This window comes from Pezoporus flaviventris, unplaced genomic scaffold, assembly GCF_033815535.1.
Source record: "Pezoporus flaviventris isolate CSIRO_AGI_PZ_B2104156 unplaced genomic scaffold, CSIRO_AGI_Pfla_v1 ptg000035l, whole genome shotgun sequence".
Classification (NCBI taxonomy): Eukaryota; Metazoa; Chordata; class Aves; order Psittaciformes; family Psittacidae; genus Pezoporus; species Pezoporus flaviventris.
Genome location: NW_026892583.1, coordinates 5,718,815 through 5,743,042, shown reverse-complemented (window position 1 = coordinate 5,743,042; position 24,228 = coordinate 5,718,815). Strand labels below are relative to the sequence as shown.

The 24,228-nt window shown below is 43.2% G+C and overlaps 1 protein-coding gene across 4 annotated transcripts in view; it reads right to left on the bottom strand.

Moving 5' to 3' along the window:
- Positions 1-5,755: 5,755 nt before the first annotated feature.
- Positions 5,756-24,228, bottom strand: part of LOC133273795 (cytosolic phospholipase A2 beta-like) — a 54,612-nt gene continuing 36,139 nt past the window's right edge. For all 4 annotated transcript variants that reach the window (XM_061462348.1, XM_061462347.1, XM_061462349.1 and 1 more), the window contains 14 exons: positions 23,854-23,917; positions 23,312-23,439; positions 23,080-23,190; positions 22,414-22,451; positions 19,826-19,961; positions 18,734-18,870; positions 18,248-18,470; positions 17,550-17,667; positions 16,370-16,507; positions 15,141-15,245; positions 14,367-14,552; positions 11,235-11,401; positions 10,389-10,575; positions 5,756-7,844 (listed from right to left, as the gene is read on the bottom strand). In XM_061462348.1, the coding sequence (XP_061318332.1) occupies positions 7,600-7,844; positions 10,389-10,575; positions 11,235-11,401; positions 14,367-14,552; positions 15,141-15,245; positions 16,370-16,507; positions 17,550-17,667; positions 18,248-18,470; positions 18,734-18,870; positions 19,826-19,961; positions 22,414-22,451; positions 23,080-23,190; positions 23,312-23,439; positions 23,854-23,917 (1,983 nt within the window). In that variant the 3' untranslated portion in view covers positions 5,756-7,599. The remainder of the gene's footprint in view (positions 7,845-10,388; positions 10,576-11,234; positions 11,402-14,366; positions 14,553-15,140; positions 15,246-16,369; positions 16,508-17,549; positions 17,668-18,247; positions 18,471-18,733; positions 18,871-19,825; positions 19,962-22,413; positions 22,452-23,079; positions 23,191-23,311; positions 23,440-23,853; positions 23,918-24,228) is intronic.

Genomic DNA, 24,228 nt, shown 5'->3' with positions numbered 1-24,228 from the left:
CAATATATCAATGTACTTCCTGCTTTTCCACTGTAAATCATAATTGGCAAGAAAAGCACTAATGGAAATCATCATCAGATCTGGGTGGGCTGTGATTTTGGTGGTTAGAAAGGACGACTTTACTAAGAAAAAGGCACATTTGCAAAATCTTTTTTGCTAAGCTCTAAATATGCAATTTTCAAGGTAGTTTCTGCAATTGTTTCACAGGGTTGCATCTACCACGATAATGAGCAAATAAAGAAGTCAACATCCCTTTTTCCACTTGCCAGAGGAATGGGAGGGTAGGGCTTGAAAAAAGTAGCTGATGAGGTAGAAACCTGTCATTATTATATGTAGGAATTTACTGCATTATTGCAAATGTTGATTGAAGAATGACTAGGGTTTGGCTTTCCATGTATTCACACCCACAGGTAAGCTGGGGCTCACCAGTCATTAGAGGGGCAAGGCCTTAGAGCATTTTAGATTGTAGTGTAGGTTTCTCCTAATAGGAGAGATGCAGTTGCCTGCTGATCTTACCAGCTGGATTTCCAGTCCTCGTGCCTTTACCACATCAGGCTTCCCAAAGCAGAAGCTTTTTGTGCCATGTGATCCCAAATGAGGACTCCATTCACCTCCATACAGCTTTTGCTTCTCATCTCCATACACCTACATTTCAAGTCCTGTGTCCCCGCCAGCACGCTTAGTCCTGGTAGTGTGCAGTGCTCTGAGAAGGCAGCTTAGGTGGCTCAAGCTCTTGCTTCCCTCAAGGCATAAGCTACCATTGCTCAATAAGACTCTAATAACCACCAACTGCTGAAAGCATGGCTCTGCAGCTGGGGTGCATGGGAGGCATTTCAACACTGTTTAGCCCAGAGGACCTTTCCCAGCAAAAGCACTAACAGCGCTGGGAGAAGGTACACACTGTGCTCTATAGCAACAGTAGAGCCTCCCTCAACACCCAGCAGCAAGAAGAGGCTAGTGCACTCAAAGATAAAAGTACCAGACTTAGTTTGACTGTCTATCTGTTTATCTCCTGCCACTGCTGGCTGTCAGGAATCAGCTAGGAGCAAACTGAACCAATGTCATGTAGTTGTATCTCAGGCAGAGCTCAGTTTGGCTTTCCAGTCTTAACCTGGTTGTGCTCTGTGTTCGGATACTTAATTCTTTCCTCCTCCCTCCTGCAAATAACTCTTTTTAACTTCAGGAACTGGTTTGTATCCCAGGAATGTGGTTTATATTTTCTGTTAACAATGTCATTACCATTATTGCAACTGCTGCTTCCATATGCCCGTGGGTCTTTTGAGGTTCTCCCTGGATTTGTCACACTGGCAATTTGTCATTACATACAGTTACAGTTCTATGTTACTCGTAGTACTCATATCAATTAATCAGTTGTGAATGCTTGAAGCAAATAGATACCTAAAATCCTTGCCCAAAGTATCTTACTGCCTGAATAGACTATATTGGCATTAGCATTAAGAGTCCTGGCCACGTACCTAAACTCTTCCACAGCAGGACTATAGCATGAAGCTCTATGCTGTTTCTGGGAGGGAAGACTCTTCCTCTCTCCTCTGATATAAAACAGTAAATTGTTCTAAGGCTTTAGGAAAACCGTTGCGTGCTTAAATACAGGGAGTCATAGAGGTGAAATGGGTTAAATGTCTTAGAAATTTCCAGCAGGGAAATGCAGGTTAGATATACATCATCGCTCCAGTCCTGGGTTCCTACAGAAAGGCAACTCATGGTAACTGTTGTTCTGGAAGGTGAAAGCCAGGAGATACAGGTTTTGTTCTTCCAAGTACTCTGAGCAAGTGAAATGAAGAAACTCAGAGAGATGCCAAGCAAGCAAGTCCCTCCTTCCCATAACCCAAAAGAAAACCCTAGGTGTCTAATACAATTCCATGTTTACGAGTATTATTTTTGCTCCAGAGCACTTTTATGAGCCTTAAGCTTTCCTACTTCCCAAAGCAAGCTCTACAAGTACAGCAGCGAGCTCTGCTCACCACCCAATGCCCTACGTGCTGCCCAGGCCCAGCCTGTCCATGTCCCTCGAGGACTCCACCAGACATGGGTCAGCCCTGGGGCACATCACTAGCATCAGTCACAGCACACTCAGCACCCAAACCAGCTGAAAATGCTGATAGGGCCGATTTAGCAGGCTTGTTTGTACCCTGCAGGTCAGACAGGTTTGGTTGTTTTGGGAAATGGAGGGGTTTGACCTGAAAGGTATGTTAGTCTTTCTTTCCTTCCCTTTTGCCACCACAAAACCAAGCTGTCTGCACACCAGGGCTGCCCTAGGTCATTTTTCTCTTCAGTGCTCCTGTCTGAATGGTGCATTAGCAGCATGCTGTACCTGGCAACCTTTAGCAGCTGTGGAAAGCCTCCTTTTTCTTCAAGAGGGGAGAACCTGGTAATTAGAGTGGGGTTAGAAATGTAGCTTTTTCCCTCGAGCAGAGTGACTGCCAGGAAGAAGTCCAACCCTGGAAGAAAAGCATTCAGCACACAGCTGCTGCTGGCTTTGTATTTTACTGTGCCTTAGCCTAGGTAGGCAAGAGCATTCAGATGGGATTGTCTTCATGTACTTTAAATCCTTCTACCTGAGAGGTATAATAATGTAGGCAACCAGCAGGCATGCAATTAAAGCTGAGCATGTGTTTTTGTGCCAAGACTAAACACTCTCACATCTGGTGGTCCATCCCCCTGCCATGGGCTTATAGAGCAAGTTTCAGCTGTGATTCTGAAATAGCTTTTTTCACCAGCTGGGATGAAGCAGAGCTGAGCCAAAAGGGACATAGAGAGCCTCCTGGAGCACCTGAAAGTGACATGACAGTGAGATTGTTCACCTAAGACACAGACTCAAGTCCTGCCATGCCAGACATAGCCCAGGCTCCTGAGGTTAACGAAGGAGTGATCAGATGAAGCCATGGGGTGAAAGCTGGTTAGACCTATTTGTGCTTACATACCTATCTACTGATGCAAGCATTTGGATCTTAGGCACAATTTGTTAAGGTGTGCTGCAAACATGAGGAATAATATCCTTTTTTTCCCCTACTTGTCTCTGAGCCAAAGAAAAGTTTGCTAGCATGAAGCTGGGGAGGAATAGCATTTCACCAGGCCAGTGTAGTGTCTGGGGGCTCATCCCAACAAGTGGAGCCTAACGCTTCAAGTCCTTAACTGCTTGGACAAGGACTTCAGCCTTGGCCCATTTTCAGCCAAGCGTAACTCTTTGTTTGCAGTCTTCTCTGCATTTTCCAGTGGGAGGGAAGTGCGTAACACCACGTGTATGTAAATACTTTAAGGGTACATGCAACATCCAGAGTTTAGGTTTGTGTTCAGGCTGACTCAGATCAGTCACTCACATCCAACAAGGTGATCTAATCATTGGATCTAGTCTCATCTGCTGCATCTCAGCTGGAGCCGTTGCCTGTCACAAAGAATACAGCAAAGTGATGGGAAACTGGTGCATTTTCCTTTATTGCTTCTAACTGCTTTTACACAAAAATAAAAACTTTCTGGTTTTCAAACTTAGGTATTTTAAACTCACCATTCAATTCATTACAGTAAAGTTCAGTGAAAGGCAGACTTCTGTATACATTTAAATGAACTCACAAAGAGGAAAATAAAGCTGTGCCCTGGCTGTGGCTCAGTACAGCTGCTATCCTGCCATCCTTAGTGCCATTCCATTGAAGGGGGTTTTACTGCAGGAGGTAGAGTTTGTTCCACACTTATTTCCAAGCTCTCAATGCATTTGTAAACCAGAATATCTTCTCTTTGATTTTTCCACCCATTCTTGAAACCAGTCAATGCCCTACAAAGAGCTCAGCAGGCATCTAGCGTAAATAGTGCTAACATAACCAGCAAAGATGTAGTCTCGTGTTCAGGTACATAAAGACTTTCATGGGTCTGGTGCTCCTTTGCAATATTTTATTTTTGATTATTATATTACTGAATAGTTCAAAGACACAAACAAGCTATTACTATAATGAGTAGCTAAGAGTTACAAGAACAAACTTCTCTTTCCTTTGTGTTTGGCAGCAGATAGCAAGCTCTGTATCTGGGGGGGGGGGGGGGGGTGTTCCAACAAAATGTTCATCTCAAAGCAGTGATCTGGGATGCATTTTGAATGAGGATTTCACACACATGCATTCATCTCTAGTGGTTAAGCAAACATAACACCAGAACAGCAAGGCCGAGTTTCTAAGCATGCCATGTGCCTTTTCATATACACTTTTGTATAGTAAGAGGCAGAGAGACAGCTTTCTCCTTGCAGCGACTACTTTGGTTTTCATGCACTCCACTCAAACAGCCATTCAACAGCATGTGGCACAAGGCCAGGCAAGACAGGGTCAAGGAACAAACACAAAACCTTTGGGGAACAAAGACATTTCAGTGGTCCATTCCCTTAAACTCCATGCACACCTTAAAGGAAAGAAGACCAAGGAGCTGACCTGACCGCAGGTCACTGATCAGCTGTACATCACTGCAGCTCTGCTCAATAGTTCTGTGGGTTCCATGCTGTGCAAATCAGCATGTTCTAACGCAGAGCCCAAGTGTGCTTTGGGAGGCAGCATGTGCCAGCCACGTCTTCCCACCAACCTGCATGGAGAAGACTGTGCCAGATGTGGGTCCCTCCACCCTGCAGAGTCCCCCAGCAGCCTTTGCCCTCACACCATCAGGCCAGCAACATGCTTCTTCAATGTCACGCTACAAAAGCAACCAAAACAACCAAACAGTCAATCAAAACCCACTGTGAAGGGCAATGATACTGCCCTCACATCATTTCAGGGCCTGAAATGCAAAAGTATGTTTTTAAAAACTATTGTTGGTTAAGGCTACGGGGTACCACATGGGGCTCCAAGGAGATCAAGGGGCACGTGCTTGTCTGTGCCTCTGGGCTGCAAGATTGAACAGCAGTCCCTGGCCCTACTTTAAGTATTGGCACAACCTTGGGTGACAGTTTTCCTGGCAAGGGGAGATCACACCACCTTCACACTCCCTTCCCTACCCACAGCTACCTCCTTCACTCTACAACAGGGTTTAACAGTCCTTTAGACAAGTTACTCTCCACTGGGTGGGGATTACCTGAGAACCCTGTGGGGGTTTTGGCTCTTTCACATTTTAGTGAACATTTCTGTTTGCATTAGCAGCATTACGAATGCACCAGACATGCCCCAGTTATTAGGCAGATGAGGTAAAATGGCGTTCCTATCTACAATATGGATGGATGCATAAATTAAAGGCAATCACATAACACCATTGGTGGTCTTGTTCCTAGCTAGACACTGGTTTAATGTCAAAAGAAATAGCAGTCTATTGTGGAGAGTGCCAGTGTCCCTGACTGAACTGAGTTCTTTAACCACTGCAGCAGAAAAGCTGCTGTTGCTGGGACACCCCACAAGCTGTTCAGCCCTTTGCACCTTCTGTGTAATACCATGATGCTGGAAGATGCAAGCAATAACTTGGTTCCCCAAGCCCACCATCACAGTGAGGGCATGGAGGCGGGCAGCACAGCGGTATTACTCACTAAGAAGAGTCCATCCTTTCTGTTCGCCTCCTGGTCAAAGTGAGCAGTGGTCAAGCATCAACTGGCTGTGAGGCCAAGTGCTGAAGCCTGGGTGAATCAAGGTATACCAGGTCACAGGACATGGGAGCACGCAGCTTCTCCACAGTCAAGCTGGGATCAGGTTTTGTTCTGTGCAAGCAGATTGTAGGAAGAGGTTTCTTTGTAGGACCAGCCAGGGGAGCATGGAAACAGTGCACACAGCCACATGTGCATCTATCTGCATCACAGCATACTGTGTCAGAATGTACTGCTCTCCTACAGGAAGGTAACAGATCCTGCCCGTAGGATTGTCTCTCCTGAGATAGCTGCCTGCTGCCATCTCATCTTTCAACTCAAAATGGCTACTTTTCTCTTGCAGACAGTATCCAATTAGTTCTTATGGCCTGAATTCAGTTGTCCAGTTGCATTCCAGCTGTTAAGACTCCTCAGGTTCCATATAGTATTCCTTAGTAAATAAGCATTGCACAAGGAATCTTGCTGGGGCATATTCATTGACATTGCTTGCAGCAGAAGCAACGTTTAGTAGATGCAGGGTTCAGTCAATGAAGCCTTTCATAAATGCTCTCCCTCTGAGCTTGAATACTGCCTACATATACCAAAAAGGCAGGGCTCCATTTCTCTTTCTTGGTCTAATTTTGGATTTCAACAAAACCAATTCTAGATATGAAGTAAATTTCCAACAGAGAAGAAATGTATAAGATTTTCCTTGGAGATCCCAATGAGTATGCTGTGTTTGGATTAAATAAGCCAGAAACAGGTCTAAATCCTTCAGTGCTAGGAAGTCTGGAAACTTCTTTGACTTCTGTGGAGCTGTTTTATGCTGCTCAGCATCCTTTCCTTTCAGATTCTGGAGGGCTATTAAGATGTTCCAGGCTCCTAGTTCAATGCAAAATCTCTCATTGCACTCCAAAGCAAATGAAAACCAGGTGTCATTTTTCCAAACATTTTCCTCCAGCAAAAAGGTGTGATAAAGAATTTCCTTTTCCTTATTTGTGCTCTATTTTAGTGTAGCACCTATTAAAAATACCTTGACTATGATGTTAGGGGTAGAAGACTGTAAAAGGAAAAAATCTTCTGGGTGTGAAAATACAATGGCTGTGCACTCTGTGAGTTATGTTATCCTACATTCAGTTGACATACATAAGGAGCACTAGCTTACGTTTTATTAAATTAACTGTACTTGAGTCTATGATAATTACTCCCCTTGAATTTCTGGTATCAAAAGCTTGTTTCAGGCTTTTGACATTCTGATGCATAAAGGCACTACCCATATAAATCAATATAATCACTTGTGCCTTGTGCGGAATTTTTCCTCCAGCCAATGCTCAAAAGCACTGTACTCACTCTCTGTAGGTAATGTCCTCTCTCCTTGAAATGTAACTGCCCCCCTCATGGCAGTCTGGAGCAGTGTTTCTGTGCCAAGCTCTTGCAGAGGAATGGAAAAAAGGAATAATTTCTAAATCAGCAAAGGTAATCGGCCAGACAGGATGCAATTGCTCACGTTGCAGTTTGGCCGTTGTTCACAGATAAATATGACTCTTTGGCCTGACTTCAAAGCTGAGCCCACCAATTCAGTGCAAATTCTAGTTGCTCAGCCCGTCTGAAAATCTGGACATCACTGAATGCAAATGGCCAGGACTTGCTTTGTAACCAAGCATTGAAAAGACACCGACAATAGGCTCAGGATTGAGGTGACAGGCTCTTAAGAACTATCACTATCACCACCACCATATTCTATAACATCAGGGAGATCCTGGAACATCTCTGCTAACCAGGACCCTAATCTCTTAACAAGTAAGACCACAGTGTGAAGCTCCTGTGGTCTGAAAGCTTGGGGGAAGGAGCCTAAATAAACCCTTTTGAAAGCCAGGAACTTGAACAAGGCAAGATGAGAAATGTACAGGTTTCCTCAGTTTCTTGCAAATAATGAACACTGTGATGTGTTGTAATGTGACTATGACATGTTGTAATGCGACTATGACATGTTGTAATGCGACTGTGATGTGTTGTAGTGTGACTGTTGTCGCCTTCAGTGGGGAACTGTGCAAAAACCCAGCCTAGCGGTATCCAGCTCTAGAGTAGCTGGGGAGATTCCAAGTCCTGCTGCTTCTCCTCCGTTCTACAGCACTCCGGATTGTCTGGAGGAGCAGGTCTTTGTTATTGAGGATGTTGTATGTGCTCAGGTTCACAAGCTTGTCAAAGTTTTCAGAGGAGTAGATTAGCCTAATGAGGTAATAGGGTGAGCAGTTGTTATCCAGATTCACTTTGCCTTCCTCCATCTCTGAGAGAGAGCGCTTTACCCCTGCAGAGAAAGACAAAAGCTACCACTGTGAGATCAGTCTGGAGCACAAAACACATGGTATTGGAGGAGATTGATCTACTTGGCAGAACCTGACATTAAAAACAGCCTCCAGGAAAGACTGCACCCCTCCACAGCCTGGAAGAGCCATTCCTGCTCAGCTTTTCCAGCTGCTCTTCCTTGCCCCTCCTGCTAAAGCTCAGACCTGGAAATCCCTCAGCAGGGCTGGCAGGAATCATTACCTTCCCCCTTGTCCTGCCCCTGCAGACAGTCATTCCCAGACAGTCATTCCTGGGCAGCGTGCCCCTGGGTCCAGATCTTTTCCCAAACCCCATGACTCTCAGACAATCCACACACCTGGCATACATCTTGCATACTGCCAATATCCACCCCTTCTGTTAGGTCAATTTTTCACTTACAGACACCCTAATTACCTCCACCAGGGACTTCAGACTCTGATTTATGCCTCTATAAAATGTTTAGAGTTACATTTTTTCTTTGTCTCTTTGCAGTCTGAAACAAATACACCCAAATCACAAATGTATTGTGATTAACTGTCAGCAGGGCTGCAAACAGACTGCTGAGCCATTCCTTATAATGTCTACCAGAACAGCATGAAAATGACACGAATTTTGCTTGAGACGTAGCAGGTTTTAGTCTAACCTAGCAGTTTCTAGACAGTGTGATCTGAGGGTGCTGGGCACAGGCTGTTGCTAGAGGTTGCTGGATTAGAAATGTCCAAAGTTTTCTTCAGTGAGCCTCCCAATACTCAGAGACATATTGTCTGTGCTATCCACACCCAGATACAGCTGCATCTGCCTCAAGCACACAAAATCACAGTGTAATTGCAATGTGAATGGGCACTTCACAAGCTGATTCGGTTTTCTAGAGTTTAAACAGTTAAAAGCAAGATAAATAAGTACCCACATTCCACAAGGTGTCTCTCAGCCATCTAGAAATGAAAAGCTTCGCTGTTAAACTTGAAATCCACACAAGCAGCTTGCCAAGGACCTCCCTCCCCAACCACCCACATCAGTTGCAGGCTGTCAGCTTGACTGATGAATCAGCGGCTGCTCAGACACATGCAGGTGAGCATCGCAGCTCATCAATTTGGTCCTGGAGCGCTGAGAAGCTGCAGCAGCTGCTTTGCTCTGCATAATCTCATCCATCTTTCATTCAGAGACAATGTAAAACACCCTTTTTACCTGGTAGTCACTGCTCAGTGGATGTGTCTCACTGTGTATTGCCATTTGGACCATCTCCAGCCTCTACTGAACAAGCCTAGCTCCTTTTACTGGGTACCTCCTCTGTTCATCCAGTTTCTAAATGTGATTTTATTGGTGTATCTCCTACTGCACATACTCTAAACACTGGTGAACTTCATAAAAGAAAATGAGCTTTACTTGACCTCCTTTCCTGTTGTTTATAACCTTCTCCAGATTTTCCCTCAGAAATACCCATTTTGCTGCGGTCCCACCCAGTACCACAGTATAATTTGGGGTAAATCTGGAAGGAGAGCCAATGCTCTGTCTGGTGGGCTGAGTGAGGGGAAGTAGAAGCTCAAAAAGCAGTGTGTGAGATACTTCAAGGTTCGTTGCTGTAAAAGCTCCAGCATGGAGGAAGGTCTCAGGTTAAGGAAGTCAGACAGCAAAAGCAGTAAGAAGATACTGCCTGATTTCTGCAGAGTATCCCATAAACTGTTGGAAAACCTAGTCTATGCTGACCCTTCTCTTGTACTAATATGGCCTTTGCTGCTTCACGCCTGCATGCAAAGACAACATCAGAAGGCAAACCCTCCTGCCCAGGGCCTGCTGGACCTCCACACAGAACCAACCCAACTGCATGGGAGAAACAACTAGTGCCCAGCCTGCTTGCCTACTGATAGGTCTTAACATAATAGGGGGAGAGTGAGGGAAGAAGCAGCTGTCAGACGTTCCCAGTCTCTTCTGGGCTGAGGAAGAATTCTCGCCTTTTTCCCCAACATCTTACCATTGCAAGTACTGCCTTCTCCAACATGCCTTGTCGCGTGAGTTGTGGCTTAAAGCCTTGTTCTGTCCTGCGTCTTACTCAACATCACTGAGCCTGCTGTGGTTTGCTAACCTGCTTCTTGAGCAGTACGTGGAGTCTTATCAGTGGAGACAGGGACCTGGCTCAGCTATCTTTGTTGCGTCATAGTTTACCAGATGAGAGATACGGTTTCACTCTGTGAATGGGGAACGTAATCCTGGTTGTGGTGGGAAGATTAACATGACTAGATTAACAGGAAGAGTTGACACCTCCTCCTCTGCCATGGTGGAAACTTACATACTTTGAGCTGAACGTAGTAACCTAAGCCTGTCTTGGCAGATGAGTGGGCATGCTCCTTCATGGCCAATGGAACAGGCAAATAGATGTGTATGGCCATGATGGGTAGGAGGCAGAATGGTCTCACTCACATGAAGGCAGTGCCCTCACTTAGAATTACTGCTACAAAGGACAACTGGGATCCATGCTCTGGAAAGACAAATGGCCTGAACTCAACTAGATAGTTTTGCTGACCGAACTTACCAGGCTCCTTGAATTCCTTAAAGGTATCATTCACCAGGGGGAAATGGATTACTATGGGTGCTCTGGGGTCCTCTGCATCCGAAAACACGTAACATTCCTTTGGGTTCATCTCTTCTTCTTTACTTATGTCCACTTTCGGGAATGGGATTTTTTGTATCTTGCAGTATTTGTAAGTCATCTCTAATTGCTGTGGAAACAGAATGTCATTGCCTTAAAGATAACACTAAGACAAGGATCAGGTTTACTGAGGTATCATAGAAATACTATGGCTGGCAACTTAACTCAGTCCCTAAAACCACTCTCTAATGAATGTGTAGTACAAAGCAGCCATAGTATAACCTTGCATCCTGCCATCACTCATCACAAGTTGGAAGATGCTTCTTATCATCCATTAAAGTTTTTTACAGCTAGAGGGAATGACCAAAAGCCATGCTTAGAACTTGTCTTGAGGACAGACCAACAGAGATCAAGGTCATATCTCCAGCAACCAATAGTTCCTGCATTCTCTGAGGATCCTAGAAAGTATATGCTGCAATCCACTATAAAGGAAAAAGCCTAACAGTTTCTATAGTTCTAGTCTCAGGGGAAGTTTCTTTCCTCCTCCAAGATCTGGTGACTGTTTTGCTCTTGACTATATGATCAAGATTTAGAGAGCGACTTTCTTAAAAGTGTTAATAATACATAAACAGTTTTACCAGGACGGCAAGGAATCCTAGAACAGAATCATAGAATAGGCAGGGTTGGAAAGGACCTTAAGATCGTCTAGTTCTAATCCCCCTGCCATGGGCAGGGACACATCGCACTAAACCATGTCACCCCAGGCACCAAGTATGCTCCTCTTCTCACCTTGAACACATTCCCCAGTCCATAATCAAGTGAGATAATGACATCTACATTCCTCTCTGGCTTGAAAAGCCCTGCCCCACTGGTGTTGATGAAATAGCCAACATCTATCAGGCAAAGATATTTCTGCAGCGGTGTCAGGTTGTTAGGGAAAGCGTCCAGCACAGAGTCTGAAAAACATTTTTAATACAGTTAGTGGCGCATTGGTAGGAAAGGAGGATTCAGTAAATCTGTCTGTGCTAAGGGCAGCCCCTTGGTTGCCCTCAAGACCAGGCTCACCTCCCTCCATAAGGCGAGCCCACAAACGTGGCCTCAGGAGCACTCCCTCCAAACTGCACGTCTGAGCACATCTGGCCTGTTACCACACTCCCCCAGCACACTCACAGAGGCAGGCTGTGAGGCAGCCAGGCACGCAGGTGAGACACAGGCTCCGCTGGCCTCACCGCTGCTCTGGGGAGCGAGTTCTCACAGAATACAGAATCTGGCCGATTTTATTTTTTTCCCCTGAGAACTGGGAAAAACAATGAAAACAGCACAAACAGTTTCAGAGGGCAGCAACAGGTCTAACAAGCGCAGTACATCACTACAGTCTGCATTGCTCTGCTTTTGCGTTCTCTGGATTAGACTCCTATCACAGGGTAAGAAATCTGACTTCAACCTGCTTTCACCATGCTGCAAAAACATAGCACATCATGATCACAGCATCCCCTACCAACAGCTTAAAATATTGCTTGAGTTAATTAAACCTCATGTTAACACCAAAAGGAGACCAAAGGGATTATACCAACTGGTAATTTTATACCTATACTCATAAACTGCTCATAGCTGAACTTCTGTCCCTCTGCTCACAACCCCACCAGCCTGCCCTGTAGACAGCAAGTCCATTATCGTTCCCCTGTGCCATTTCTAATCCCATGGAATATGAAACATTTTGCCATGGTTTTAAATACGAAAATAGTGGTTTAAGAGTGTTCCTCAAGTTCATGGAACGAGGGAGCAAGGCCCAGAGCAGAACCCTTGAGCCTTAAATCGTTTGTGCTTAGGTATTTTAAGAAACTGTCGATCACAAAAGTACTGCAGGTAAGTTCCAGCATTTCACTCCTTTTGATCTCTCTGCCTCCTTGGTCTCTTTCATGTTGATTTAAACCATGCAGAATAGCTCTAGCTTGTTCCAGGGCCTGGAATGTTTGACAGCAGCTTGAAGTAATAACTCATCTTTTTTCCATTCCCTCCCTGTCAGGTCTTCACAAAATTATTTGCTTATTTTAGCATTCATGGTTGCTGGGAATTCACAGATTCACAGATGAGAGACATTTGCTTGCAGTCCCTCACAGAAACAGAGCATACTTTGCCCTTTTATTTGGCTTGGTGAACAGTTTTAGTTGAAATTCCATTACCCCCATTTTCTTATCACAGAGCTGGAACCGTGCAGCATTTTCTCATGGCTGGATATATGAATTAGAAGTAGACGTTTCACTGGGAAACTGCTGCTTCCATCGCACACCCAAAAAGGGCCTTTAAGTAAGTCCTGCCTCAGGAACTCCCTGGAAAGCATGAACCCTCCTGTAAATGCATTACACTAATTCCAGGCTGCAAGTTCTCAAATTTCTCACCATGAAAAAGAGGCTTTTCACATGGCATTTAAAGTCTTGTTTTAATGTGTCAGATAACCTGAGCTGCAGGGAAGCTTTAAAGCACAGCTATATTCTGGAGACTTCACCTAACATTAGACTATAATTTCTGTTCACTGAGCTGGCATCTCCTCCTGCTCCTAGAGATCCGTACTTGGCTTTAGATTGGTGTGATGCAGATAGCCAAAAGATGATACAAAATCTGCTACGTTTTCCTACTCCAGACATTCAGTTTCCCTTTTCCTACTGCAGACTTCATGCTTTTCACCTCTTTTACTTTATTTTGTAGAATATCTAACCTGAAGTAGGCTTTAGTTTCTCTATGTTCTCTTCCTCCAAATCCCGCTTGAAATATGCTTCTACCCATTTGCCTTTACAAAATTGCTTGTCAAAAAAAATGCAAGGAAAGTGATTTTTTTTATGCATTTACTGTCAATTTTGTCCCCCATCCACCTTCTTAAGATACTCACTTGCTCCTTCTCTCACCCACCCTTCTTATGCTACTTGCTTTCTCCTCCCACTTGTTTTCTTAGAGCAGACTCTTTAGAATATGGACTTTTTGCTTACTGAACATTTTGAAAGCACTTAGCACACTGCAGGCTCTGCCTTCACCTACAAAAAAGCTCCACCATCTCTTGCCGTTGTCAGCAAACCATGTAGCAGTGGCAGCCAGGGACAAAAACTGTTGTAACTTGCATGAAACGGGGGAGAGAAAACACAAGTTACCAAAGAGAAGGACTCAGAGGAGGCAGAGAACACACCTTGATAATGTTAATCTAGGAGGGTCCTCCCACACTGCTGCCTGCCCATGGGATAAATGGGAATGCTGGGATTGCAGGAAGGTTTCTAATGCACAAAGCCTCAGCTCTGTCACCTTGCTATCATTTCACAGATTGCTCCATAGATTTTGAGGTAAAATTGTCACGACTGTTTACTTTGCCTGCCTGCATTGCACAGGCCATAGGAAATTGCTGTTGGATTTATACATGAAATCTACACATTCTACCTGCCATTTAAACCTACGTGGCTTGAACTCGCTGTTGTTGGATCCTCGTATTTCTGTTTCTGAAGAGTTTGAGAGGTGTCTGGATGGATAAATCATCCAGCAGTAATAGCACACATATGGGCAACCACATTTGCAACCTGTCCTTTCCTTCATCTGATCCACATAATAACCTGCTAGGTGTTACCTTTGTTTCTTGACCTCAAAGGACTCTACCATTTCTGAGTCGTTTGACTACTGTACCTAAGCAGTGACAAACTTCCTGTAGAAGAGTATGCTTTGACATAAATTACAGATATCTTCAGGAGGTGAAAGAGTGACCCACGGAACAGTTCATTTTAACCTGTTACCCTTAAGAAACAGACACCATGAACATAGTTCCACCTCAGCAGATTTCCAGACCCTGAGAAAATATCTCTAAATGTGAGATTCACAAAGTATAATAAAAGAAATATCTGAGATGTTACCTGCACACTGCAGCTAACTCTTTGTTGCAGTTACCTTTCCATTCAATAAACTTTCTCTGACGGATATAATCCTTATGAAATTCTAAGCCTCTCAGGAAATTATGAGACTTTCCCAGAAGTGGACGCTTGGTCATAATGTCCTGAAACATCTCATACAGCTTCCCTGACAAGCAGGAAGGAGGCTTGATGACAGTGATGTCTTCTTCAGGGGAATGCTTTTCTGAAATAGAGAAGGGACTGTGAGAAGAAAACATCGGCAATGGGTTCTGCCAGGCACCTTCACTGGCTACTGCCCCTGTTGTCTTCCTGTGGGTCCATCCTTCAGTCCCCAGCCTTCCCTGCAGTTTGCTTGAAAACATATGCACATGACCAACCCCTTTTAAACAAAGAGCTATCTGGTTTGGTTTAAAGCAAGCACAGGGTTTGCCTTTTGCTCTTTCATATGACACAGCGGGTTTGTGCTTTTGCCTACAAGTAAAAGCCACCCTTCTTATTTGCATTTCTCATTTAGTAGATCATGAGCAAATTCTAAATGAAAGACACTTGTAAATAGCATGAAGTGTGCATCTGAGTATAAAAAAAAAAACTATAATAAAAAATTAAATAAAATAAATAAAATAAAAACATCCCATAGTGATCATACTGATACAGGTGAAAGATCCACAGTGAGGCAGCACATCATGCAGCAGTTTAGGGAGAACATGTGAGATGTTACTCACAAACAGTAGCAATAGTGTATCTTTCTTAATCCTCCCCTGAACAGGAAGCACTATCTGGTCAAAATACTGATTTCAAAACTCTGTCTTACCTATATCTACCATATCTTTGGCCCATCGTTCCCAGAATTCATTTGAATTTGAGGACCAGTACAAGCCATCCAGCAAATTCCTAGTAAAGATGTTTGTCCAAAGACCTGCAAGTCAAACCACATGGGAAAAATACTGCACCACCACATGTTAAATACTATTACAAGTATCCGTATTATTGGATACAGGCTGCATATTATTGGCTCATGTGAAGTGACCCTGTTACGACACAGACAATCCACTGTACAGTACAGAGTAACAAAATAAGAGGTACCAGCCACCCAAATGATGTTTTAGAGTTTCAACTGTGCACTTGTGGAAGAAAGCAGGCATTAAAAGTGTAGAAAAGACGTATAAGTGTAAAGCCCTCCTTAAACATATTTATTCTTTAAATTGATCTAAGACCCATTTTTTCCTTTCAGGCATGTTTTGTTTCTGTAGAGTTCATCTGGTTCAGGATCAAAATAGAATTGGCTCCATATGTAAGTCTGCTTTTGGAAAAGAAAGAGCTGTCCTTAAGCCTCGTGCCAGATACTCACATGAGGTACAAACACAATCTCCAGCAGTCTTCACAGTGTAAGAAATACAGTTTCTGTCTCCACTGAATCCTTGTTTCTGGTATCAAAAGCTAAAATTCTGGCAAGGATTTAAAATCTGCCTGGGCAGATGGATTCCTCTGACTTTTCTCCTTTCCTTCACTTTTACAGGCAGAACAGCTAGTCAAAGCAGTTGTGGGAGGTTAAAAGGACTTCCTTCATCCTTATGGGCAGGGAAGATTAGCGACACCATTTTCAACCCACAAAGCTCTCATTGTTGTCGCCTTTGTGGGTTGTTCTACATGTTCATGTTCTACATGAGTTATGTTTTATTTTCAGTTCCTTCCAATTCTACCTCAGCAATGCATTGTCTAGAAATGAAGTTTAACAGTTGGTGACTGATCAGGGAAGAAAGGCTTATTATTTCCACAACTTGCCTTCTCCACCTTCTTGTTTGGTTCAGAAAATGGGAAGGGGAACCATGCTGCAACTTGCTCAGATCTGCCCAGGTTAAAAGGGAGGACAGAAGGAAAGAAGCTTTACAACAAGCAGCAGTGTACAAAAGGGATAAAAAGACCCTTGAATCAAGACCTAGTGGAGACTTGCTGTCAAGGAGTGTTGTATACAGACCAGTGGCTAGCTAGCACTGTACTTTGTACCATGTTCTGATTAAATATACTGCACTACTAGGTCACCTTCCAGATAGCAGATCCGAGATTCTGGCAGCTTCTTCACTCGCCTTCCCATGAAGAACTCACTGTCAAAGTACTCTGAAGGAATCGAGGCTCCATATTTTGGTATGGCCACCTCGTAAGGAGAGAACTCTGCCCACTCTACAAAAGAATTGATACATAGCATGTTTAATGTAATAGAAAACAAACCCTTCACCTGTGGATGAAGCTATCCATGGGCTCATTAGACGTTACTTGTCTCAGCAGCTCTGAACTGTCAGTAATTTTGTATTGCAAACTACACTGTCTAGTTTCACGCAAAACTGAGGGATAATTTGCATACAAATAGAACTAACTTTTTCACCTCAGAATGAATCTAACATTAGCTTCAAAAACTTGTATATATATTCCTATATAAAGATTCTGGGATCCCACTTGCTCTCTAAACGAAGAGCATCAAATGTACAACATGCAAGTGTGATCTAGCCTGCAAGGAATGACTGGCATTAAACCTCTACTAACCCAAACCTGTCAGCCTACATGATGTAATAGAGCAGCCTGAGGACACATCAGTGCCGAACTAGAAAGTATCACAGTGTGGCATGGCCGTGCTCTTTCCTGGCTCATGCTGTCTTGTTCATGTATTGCAGTAGAACAGTAGCTATAAACCAAACCAAATGTAAGCACTAACTGTTCTTTTTCTTTCCATTATCTGCTCATTTTAATACCTTGTGTTGAATGTTGTCTGTGTCCATTTAATGGGTGTCATATCACACCTGTTACAGCAATCATACTCCATTTTCGTACTTCCATCAGTGTAATATTTAGGGCAGTGAAAATTATGTTTCACAGCACCTCTATAAACTAAGGAACCATCAAAACCATTTTATAGGTGTGGATCTGAGGCAGAAAAAGATCAAACGATTTGCTCACACTCACTCACAATGTCTGTGGCAAAACTAGAACTTCAGCCCAGCTCTTCAGAAATGCCCTGTTTGTGCCTGAGGATGTCATTCAGCAGATGTGTTCTTTGTAATCAACATCCAGCAGTTTGCAAAAAAGACATTTTATTAAAAGGTGATTACCAAGTCAGGGCAAGTAACAGATGTATTCCCCTTTTCTTCTACACACACACGCACAACCCCTTCCTCCAAATTCTCTTTTGTCCCTACTTACAGTCAGAAAAAACTGTAGGAATACTTACCTCTAAATCTGAATGTACTGAACTTTTCCTCTTTCACATTGAGGACTGAATAGAAAGGCAATGGGTTTTGTCCATGCTCCAATGCTTTGCGCTGGTCTGTGAGTTTGTACTTTCTTGGCTAATCAAAGACATAAAAAAAACACAGTAAACCTCTGGAAGAGCATAAGGCAAAAAACACCAATACAATCTATCTGGACACAGATAGATTGTAAATGTTTTACAGCCCAGAGGAATCTTTGAGTCACATTTTTATAAGAGACTTCTTCCTCCATGTTCCTGCACTTTCCTTCCTGGTTGCTTTTTTGATTCCTAGTAACTTTTTCATTAACATCAAAGTGCCTTGATTGCCTGCATCCCACAGATCTTTCTTGAGACTGAGACTAATATTCACATGAGGACAGATTACTCTAGCTCTTAAGTGTCCAACTAAAACAGACTTCAAAAGACCTGATTTTTCACGGGGGGATTGCTCAGTTCTGTCTGCAAGTTTTCCTACTAGTTGCTAGCTGTTGGGTACTTTTAGCACAGAGGCATCTTCAAACCATTAGCTACTATGGAAAATCCTGGCTACAAGTTTATAGATCTCACTGGGATTCACTTTGGATTTGTTCCATACATTATGTCATGCCCTCAAAATGTAAAGCTCTATAGAACATTACTGGATATTTCCCAAACGTGTGGCAGGACCATGCACATACCCGTTCATGTAAAAACATTTCCTGAACAAGGGACCACAGAGTTGTAAAAGATGACACATGTCCTGCTTTTGCTCTTTCAGCAAGTTCCTTGTGATAATACTTCAGATGTTCTATAGACATAAGGTTGAGCTTGCATTTTGTCACTTGTTCTTTTACTGCCTTAAGTGGCCCCTCCAGAGACTTTTGTGACCAGTCAGCATGCTCATACAGGTCTGCTAGGGTCCTAAAGAACAGAAATATGGGAAAATAATCCATTTATATGGATAGTTCTGGAAAATTACTATATTGACCCAACCACTTTCATCAAAAGAGAGAACTGACAAGCGTAAACTGAAGTTATGATTGACAGTCAACAGTAATAGCTTTACCAGGGAATTACATTCACTTATTAACAATGTAAGACTTTGAAAGATGTGCATCTCTCTCGCTGTGTAGAAATGCAGTCCAAGAGTCATTCCAAATACAAATCTCATTTGCTATACACACCATGTCGAGCCAGAAGCCCCAGTGACGTAGGTAACACAATCCAACAGATTGAGCTTCTGGAGAGCTATGAGGTGGCCAAACATAGCTGACATTGCTCTGAGGCCTCCGCCTGTTGCCATAACAGCTATTACTGGGACCTGTTCAAAACATAAGTATTATCTTCAAAAAGTTACCTATTTGCCTATATGGACAAGTCTAATTACAGCTCTTTTAATTTCCTCAGGAGACTTCTTTGGAGGACAATGAAATTAAAGCAACATTCTGCCAGCCTTTACCAGTACCTTCTTTAAATTAACCTCCAGATACTCAGTGGGTTCCCTTAACCCCAAAGCTTGGATGAGTTTGCATGATTTTGAAAATGCAATGAATTTTACCTTTCCTTCCCCACCTTCTTCTTTAAAACTGGAATTGCAATGATTAATAACAGATAATGATACAATTTTATTATAAATAACAAAAACTGCAATAAGTGTAATTAAGAATGGATTTAAGTTCAGAAAAAAAATATATTAAGTAGACAAAATTATTCTTTGGACAGCACCTATTTAACAAATATTATTCCAGCAAGAAAATCATGTTCACTTAAAAATTTGCTCTGGATCTTGGCAACAAAACATTTCAGCTGGAGTTTGTTATAAAATGCTCTTTCTCCACCCTAAAGAATTTTGACTTTTTGTGAAAGTAAGTCTAAAGAAGGAACATTACAATGATTTCATAAATGTCTATGTGAGGTGAATTTCAAATACTCTTGTTTTCCTGCTTGGTTTGTGCTGACTAGGCTGTGTCTAACACAATGTACCAACACCTCATATCTTGCTGACCCACTGCATCACACTGTTGAAGCTCTGGCTTTGAAAAGTAGTACATTATGTCCTTCAGAATTTGGCCTATTGAGAAGAATGGAGGCATGAATAGCTGAGCTGAAATTTTAGATGAATATGGGTATGCCACAATGAGAACTTCTGTTCTGCTGTCATTCACATCAATGGGGTTGTCATCAACATGCAAAAAACTACTACGAATTTTGTGGGGAGATGTGCCAACCCTAATTGAACACACCCACACCCCAAGCTTGGATTCCAACTCACAGACCTCGTGTCCATGCAGATCTCTTTCCAGATGAAGCACCCTTTTCAGGGCACTGGCAACCACTCTCTTCCTTTTTAGCAGGAATTCTTGTTCTTCTCGGCATAAATCATAGCCTAAGCGCACATCTAGTTTTTCTGTGCTGAAACAGAGGCATAGGAATGGTGTTTAGAATGCATATGGATCTATTTTCAACAACTGCAGTCAGCTAAATATCAGAAAAAAAGCATGATTCACTGTTCAGATTTAGAGACAGAAATCCACCTTCCAGTTTCAAAGAAATCATAGAATCATAGAATAGTTAGGGTTGGAAAGGACCTTAAGATCATCTAGTTCCAACCCCTCTGCCATGGGCAGGGACACCTCACACTAAACCATCTCACCCAAGGCCTCGTCCAACCTGGTCTTGAACACTGCCAGGGATGGAGCATTCACAACCTCCCCGGGCAGCCCATTCCAGTGCCTCACCACCCTAACAGGAAAGAACTTCCTCCTTATATCTAATATAAACTCCCCCTGTTTAAGTTTTAACCCGTTACCCCTTGTCCTATCACTGCAGCCCCTAATGAAGAGTCCCTCCCCAGCATCCCTATAGGCCCCCTTCAGATACTGGAAGGCTGCTATGAGGTCTCCACGCAGCCTTCTCTTCTCCAGGCTGAACAGCCCCAACTTTCTCAGCCTATCTTCATACAGGAGGTGCTCCAGTCCCCTGATCATCCTTGTGGCTTCCTCTGGACTTGTTCCAACAGTTCCATGTCCTTTTTATGTTGAGGACACCAGAACTGCACACAATACTCCAAGTGAGGTCTCACAAGAGCAGAGTAGAGGGGCAGGATCACCTCCTTTGACCTGCTGGTCACGTTCCTTTTGATGCAGCCCAGGATACAGTTGGCTTTCTCGGCTGCGAGTGCACACTGAAGCCGGCTCATGTTCATTTTCTCATTGACCAACACCCCCAAGTCCTTCTCCACAGGGCTGCTCTGAATCTCTTCTCTGCCCAACCTGTAGCTGTGCCTGGGATTGCTCCAACTCAGGTGTAGGACCTTGCACTTGTCATGGTTAAACCTCATGAGGTTGGCATCGGCCCACCTCACAAGCGTGTCAAGGTCCCTCTGGATGTCATTCCTTCCCTCCAGGGTATCAACCGAACCACACAGCTTGGTGTCATTGGCAAACTTGCTGAGGGCGCACTCAATCCCACTGTCCATGTCAGTGACAAAGATGTTAAACAAGACTGGTTCCAACCCCGATCCCTGAGGGACACCACTCGTTACTGGTCTCCAGCCGGACATTGAGCCATTGACCACAACTCTTTGTGTGCAGCCATCCAGCCAGTTCTTTATCCACCGAGTGGTCCACCCATCAAATTGATGTCTCTCTAATTTAGAGACAAGGATGTCGTGTGGGACAGTGTCGAACGCTTTGCACAAGTCCAGGTAGATGACATCAACTGCTCTACCCCTGTCCATCAGTTCTGTAGCCCCATCATAGAAGGCCACCAAATTGGTCAGGCAGGATTTCCCCTCAGTGAAGCCATGCTGGCTGTCACCAAGCACCTTGTTGATTTTCATGTGCCTTAGCATGCCTTCCAGGAGAATGTGCTCCAAGATTTTGCCAGCCACAGAGGTGAGACTGACTGGTCTGTAATTCTACGGGTCATCCATTTTCCCCTTCTTGAAAATGGGGGTTATATTTCCCTTTTTCCAGTCATTAGGAACTTCACCTGACTGCCATGATTTCTCAAATATGATGGCCAGCGTCTTCGCAACTTCATTTGCCAGCTCCTTCAGGACCCACGGATGGATTTCATCAGGACCCACGGACTTGCACACATTCAGATTTTTAAGATGGTCTTTGCTTCTACAGGGTCTCTATTCTCTAATGTTTCAGGGCAAGTTTTACTGCCAGCTAAGGGCAGCAAATATGAAAAAAGAAAGGCTTCTTTGTGTCTTTGTAAGCTGAATCCTTTCTATTTCTGCTTCACATAATTTCTAAGCAAAGGGTGACTTGAACCTAACAAGGTCTTTCCTGGGGATTTGTACCACAGATTTATACAGAAAAAGTACAATGAAAAATATATTCAAATAATTTCGGTTTATGTGTTGTCTGTCTCATTATTTTACAGTGCAACTTTTCATCTTCCCTAGCTTGTCCTTCTTTCTACTGATATCACCAGAGCCGCAAATCTGTTTGCTTAAGAGCATCTGTGTGGTTTGAGTAATGCATGGGCTCTGAATGTTTTGCTTATTTCAAGTTCCTTTTTCCCTTTGCCTTCCTGCTTCTGTGTCCCTTTTGAAGAAGCCTTCAATCTCAGTCTTCGGTTCTTTGATGTAAAGGACACTCAGTGACTAAGTTCCTCACTGTTTGAAACTCTCATAGGTTGGTGGGGGTTTTCTGCATCTTGGTGTGACTCTTCTGCCCCAAGGACATTTAACTTTGATCTGTTGTGGTGACTCTTTAATGATGACTTAATTATCATAATGGTTTGCCCCTAGTCATGTGCATTCTTTGTATCCAAGTAAAGGACACTGTTCTAGAAGTCATAGTTCAAAGAGCAATAAAACCTTTGGAGAAAAAGAACCCAGTCCTCTTACCAATCATTTAGTTGGAGGTACAAATACAGTGGCACATTCTGTAAAGAAAACATTGAAAGCAGGAATGTGAATCACTGGGAAAAAGAGAAGTTTGAAATCCAGACTTTCAGTGCTACCTGGAATACCCCACCACTACCACCCTGCATAGAGTTCTTTGGAAAACTATACCGGGAAAGAGAAGGAAAGCAACTAAACACCAGTTACGATTATGACTGTACCCACAAGAACATAACAGCAGAGGGTTGGATTAGGTAATCTTTAAGGTCCTATCCAAACCATTCTGCGATCTGAATTGTTCTCCAAGGGTAAGATTCCACTCACCTAACTTTAGCCATCTTAAATGCAGGTATATGGACTGAGCTAACCATCCAGGCTTGATAAAGAGCACTGGGGCTTCCCAAAGCCTTTCTAGGAGTACTGAATATTCATCTTTAACTGTGTAAGGACAGCATCTCAAACTGACCAGGATGAATTTCGAATTATAGATTTTATCGAAAGAAAATTGGTATTTCACTAGAAAACTAACCTTTTTTTTTCCAGAGAAAACTTGTATTTACACAAAATTGTCATTCAGGCTTAGGAATTTATTCTTTTCTTTAAACATTTTGGAGTTAAATACTGAGGGGTACTCTTCTCTCAAAAAAATATAAATGGCGAAGCACTTACATTTCTTACAGGAAGGGTTATTTTCACTTTATATCCAACAGGGAGAAATTTCAGTGGAACTGTTAAGGTGTCACTTAAATTGCTATCCTCATCTTCCTTATCAGAAACTTTCTACAGAGAACAGAAAACATGGGGTTTATTCACAGAATAGAAACAATTCAGTTCTTTACTGTTTTGGTGACAACGAAAAGAGCAAGCAGTATGAACAGTGGTACTGTGCAGCCTCCATTACCTGCAGCCTGATTTTCAGAACTGGCTCCCAAGCCTTCACGCAATGGAAGTAGAAAGTGTCTGTGTCCTCTGTAGTCTTCTGTATTCTCTCATGAGATTCAGGCACCGTAAGCACGAGATTTTTACCCTCTAGGGAAGAGAGGTTTTTTCAGAGAATAATACCACTGTTCAGGCAAAATAGGAACATAGTCAGCAAACTACTCTGGAGTCATTCTCTGTGGTAACTGTGTAAGATGCCACACTGGCAAGTCTCCTACAGCACAGAAACTGGTGCTCCTGCCTTTATCACAAAGCCTGGGGTGCCCCCAGAGTCAGCACTCCATCATACTTCCACCAGCAAAGTTTACTGTGTCCAGACTAGGAAAACACGCAGACATCAGTGTTACAAATAGAGGCAGTTCAGGGACTTTCACTCCATTACATTTTACTGTCTTTAGAACATCCTTAGTCATCTCTGTATCCTAAAGTGCCTCCACCTGGATCTGAATGACTACGATAGGGTTGATACGGTCATGGCCTCAGTTGACAGAGAAATCAGCGTACCTTTCAAATATTTCCTGCTTTCATTAATGTCCACTTGCACTTCCAAGCAGCAGACATCACGGGACTGTAAAAAACAGGAGTGGAAAATTGTAAAGATAGGAAATGCCACATCTGCTGCAAATAATGAAACATCATGCAAATAAACACTACCTATAATGTAGAGCCAACTAAACTGGTCTCAATGCTGGAAGCAATCCAGCTGCACAAGAGTAAATTTGGAGCTTATTAACCTAGGACAGTAGCCCAGCTACACTCCTTCAGAACTAGTTTGTCCATACAGTGGTATATTGCCAGATGTTGTTATACCCATTCAAGTTATCCCAAAATCAGGATACTGTACAACACACTGTTGCCCAAACAGCTACACATATATCT